Here is a 3,240-nt window from a genome sequence, read left to right as displayed (position 1 = left end):
TAGCAAACGAGCCGAACACGAGCTTCTTAACGAACCAAACAAAATCTGTTAGCGAACAACGTACCGTTTTGACAGCCCTACCTGTCAGTATGTATATAACGATCATCTACAGATTCGAGTCCACTAAATAACAGGTATTCAACTCATGTCATTAGTAACATATTTTCTTAAATAAATTAAAAATCTTGCGACTTTTATAACACCACCATCCAGCTCTACATTTCAAATATTGAATGAATTCAAAGCTAATATGAACGCCCTTTTTTTCTAAGTATTTTAGAAAAAAACAATCTTCTAATCACAGCTGTCTTCAAAATTTAGCAGATATATGTTCAAATTTTAATATGTTTTTAAAATAACTATAAATACTTTCATTTTCTTAATATAACTTCTGTATGAAGTATAAATTAATCAGCTGCACTATTTAAATTTTTTAAAAGCCACGTGGTATAGTTTAGGAAGGTTCACGTAGATTCCACTCAGTTATCATGTGTTCACATATCTAACACCTAAACTTCAATTGTTACATATATGTCATCTTACCTATTGCATGAAAAAAATTTAAAATAGTGATATTTTTAATGTGACATTAGAGATTTGGGCGGTATAAATGTCAAAAAGCAAAGTTTAAAAGTTAGACATGTAAATACATAGGGATTGGGTGGTCTGTATGTCAATGCCCCCTATAATTCAAGTAAACATTGGTCATCCTGCAATGTCTGGAGCAAGAAAACACTATACTAGTCTTGGTAATGTAACAATTAAGAAAAAATTACATGCATGAAACAAAATTCTTATGTATATACATATCCAACACCTAAAACTTGTACTTAAATATATAACACTTTCATTCCATAATCACACCAGAACTTGTGCATGATAATGGTAACATGTTTGATGTGTGTCAAATATTTGAGTGTGATGTGTAAATAATAAAGTTCATGTGAGAGATGTGTAAATATATAAGAATTGTGTCGTATGTACATAAATCCTCAATTAAGAAAAATTTACATGCCAAGTGCCAATAACTTCCACTACATTTAAAAATGCAGCTGCATATTCAAAATCTGAAACAAAATACATGAACAGACACGCAGGAGTAGCACAAAACACAAACCCACATAGCCATGCTCCCACCACACAAGTGTGCATAGATAACCAGATCATAAACAGAATATCATTCACCAAGACACTTCTTTCCAGATTCTGTAGACTGCCGGAACCATTATAGAGTAAAAATCAGCTCCACCAAAAATAAATAAGTCTGCGAGTTTAGAGCTGCTTAAGAAAAAGGGCTTTCTGGTTTTATATTCCATAGCAATATATATGGAATCACAAGTGCAACAAAAGTAGGATATAGACATCAAAGAAACATCTTTAATTCTCTTCTGAAGGGGAGTTGTGATCAGATGTAGATGAGGAAGGATTTCCATCACCCTGAGAGCCTGAAAATGAGAAGAGGCCACTGAAAGGCCGTGAGGCAGAAGCCCTCAACCTATTTCTCGTACCACCAACACCGCCATCCCGACCGCTCCCCCCTAGCCTACTGCTATCAGTTAGCCCTCTAGAAGTCTTTGTTTCATCTGCAGGCAACTGAAATCTGCACACAGGGCAAGAACTATGGAGTTCCAACCATGGTAAAATACACCCAGAATGAAAATAATGTCTGCATGGCATTTCTCTAGCTTTCATTCCAATTTCAAAGTCTTCCAAACAGACTGGACAGATCATATTCTCTTCAATTTTCACAGTAGGCATCCCATCTACCGCCTCTTTCTGGGCAGGAGGTGTGCCATAGCGGTTTGGATCATTCTCAGCCAGATGCTGCAACAGCAAATCCAGTCCTGATCCAATGAAGTAATCTCCAATGGAAGCACCAAAGGCAGCACCATTCGAGTCTTGGCTTTGGTTTTGATCTGAATCAACGAATCCTTGGAGAACAACCGCCTGATTAAAAGTATTGATTAAGATCAGACTCCGTCTATCCCGTTCTCTTTCTCTTTCCCAGTTCCCATCCCTTTCCCCTTTCCCTGTCCCCATCCCTTTCCCTGTCTGCTTCATTAGAATCTGAACGAAAATCTTCACGAATGCTATGAAGAAATTGAAGTATGGCTGTACTCCGTCTCCTTCTTCGAAGATTAGAGTCCAATTCACGCTCAGATTCTGACTCATTCTCTTCTTCTTCTCTCCCCATCCTTCTATCTTCATCCTCCAACTCCCTCCTCCGCCTCCGTGCAGAGGATTCCTGCTCACGGTCCAGATCAGAGTCATCATCTTCTTCAATCCTCAAGATCCTTCTGCCACGGCGGCGACGTGAAGGATTAGCCATCATCCCTAGTAGGATAGAAGCCCATGGAGAAAGGACTCTCTCAGATCCAACATCATCAGTTTCAGGTACTTCCATTCCATCCATTTCTTCCACAAACCCACTGTCACAGAAGGGGCATTTAGGTTCCACCTCCATGACCGGGTTCACTCTTTGCCGACACATGTAACACCAGTATCGGGTGATCAGATCATCAGCCATCTTCCAATCTTCCAATTCAACCTCAGCAGCTAGAAGTGCCAGGAACTCAACAAAGTTAATAATATCATGAGATGATTATAAAAAACTCTCAACACAGCTGAGGGTACGAGAACGATCTGAGAAAATTTCATCCCGAAGAGAAAGATTCAAAAATGAAGGCGATGTAAGCAGATAATTGCCGAAACAGTACCAGAACATTTTAATCCAAGAATAAAAACACAAAGACAAACTCGATTTCTTAACCTAATCAACCTCAGAACACCAGATCCTTTCATTGGATAACATCCAAATCGAAGAAAGGAAGAAAAAAAGATAATTTTCACCCAACGCAGGAAAACCAGAAATCTCTCAAATCGAAACATAGGATACAGATCCAGCAGAGCTCCAAGAAACTCATGAAAATATCAACAAACCAATTCAACTAAACGTGGATAGAACCCAATCACAGTAGCCAAAAATAGGGATTGAACCCTCCCCCCGCCCCAAGTCAAACTGAAAACACAGAACTAATTAATGATAAGGTGGTGGAAGAATAAAAAATCCAGAAGATGAAAAATGATTACCTTGGGGAGAAATCCGGCAGAGGGCCGTTTCGATCGGCTCTGAAATTGGTGGCGGACAAGCAAAAGAAAGCTGATAGGAACCAGGAACTGGAGGTTCTTCAGCTCTTCCTTTTTCAGGTGGCCCATTCTACTTTTCTTAATATATATATA

General features: G+C 38.9%; 1 protein-coding gene across 1 annotated transcript; it reads right to left on the bottom strand.

The window, feature by feature from the left end:
- Window positions 1-963: 963 nt before the first annotated feature.
- Window positions 964-3,215, bottom strand: LOC110029863 (E3 ubiquitin-protein ligase CIP8-like). The gene is given in 3 exon segments (XM_020732333.1): window positions 964-2,022; window positions 2,024-2,556; window positions 3,091-3,215. Coding segments are annotated over 2 exon segments (1,149 nt in total). The 5' UTR covers window positions 2,528-2,556; window positions 3,091-3,215; the 3' UTR covers window positions 964-1,377.
- Between the last annotated feature and the right edge of the window lie 25 nt (window positions 3,216-3,240).

The sequence above is a fragment of the Phalaenopsis equestris genome, unplaced genomic scaffold (genome assembly GCF_001263595.1).
Source record: "Phalaenopsis equestris unplaced genomic scaffold, ASM126359v1 Scaffold000608, whole genome shotgun sequence".
Taxonomy (NCBI): Eukaryota; Viridiplantae; Streptophyta; class Magnoliopsida; order Asparagales; family Orchidaceae; genus Phalaenopsis; species Phalaenopsis equestris.
Note: the sequence above shows the minus strand (reverse complement) of the source record. Positions and strands in the feature narration are given on the sequence as shown.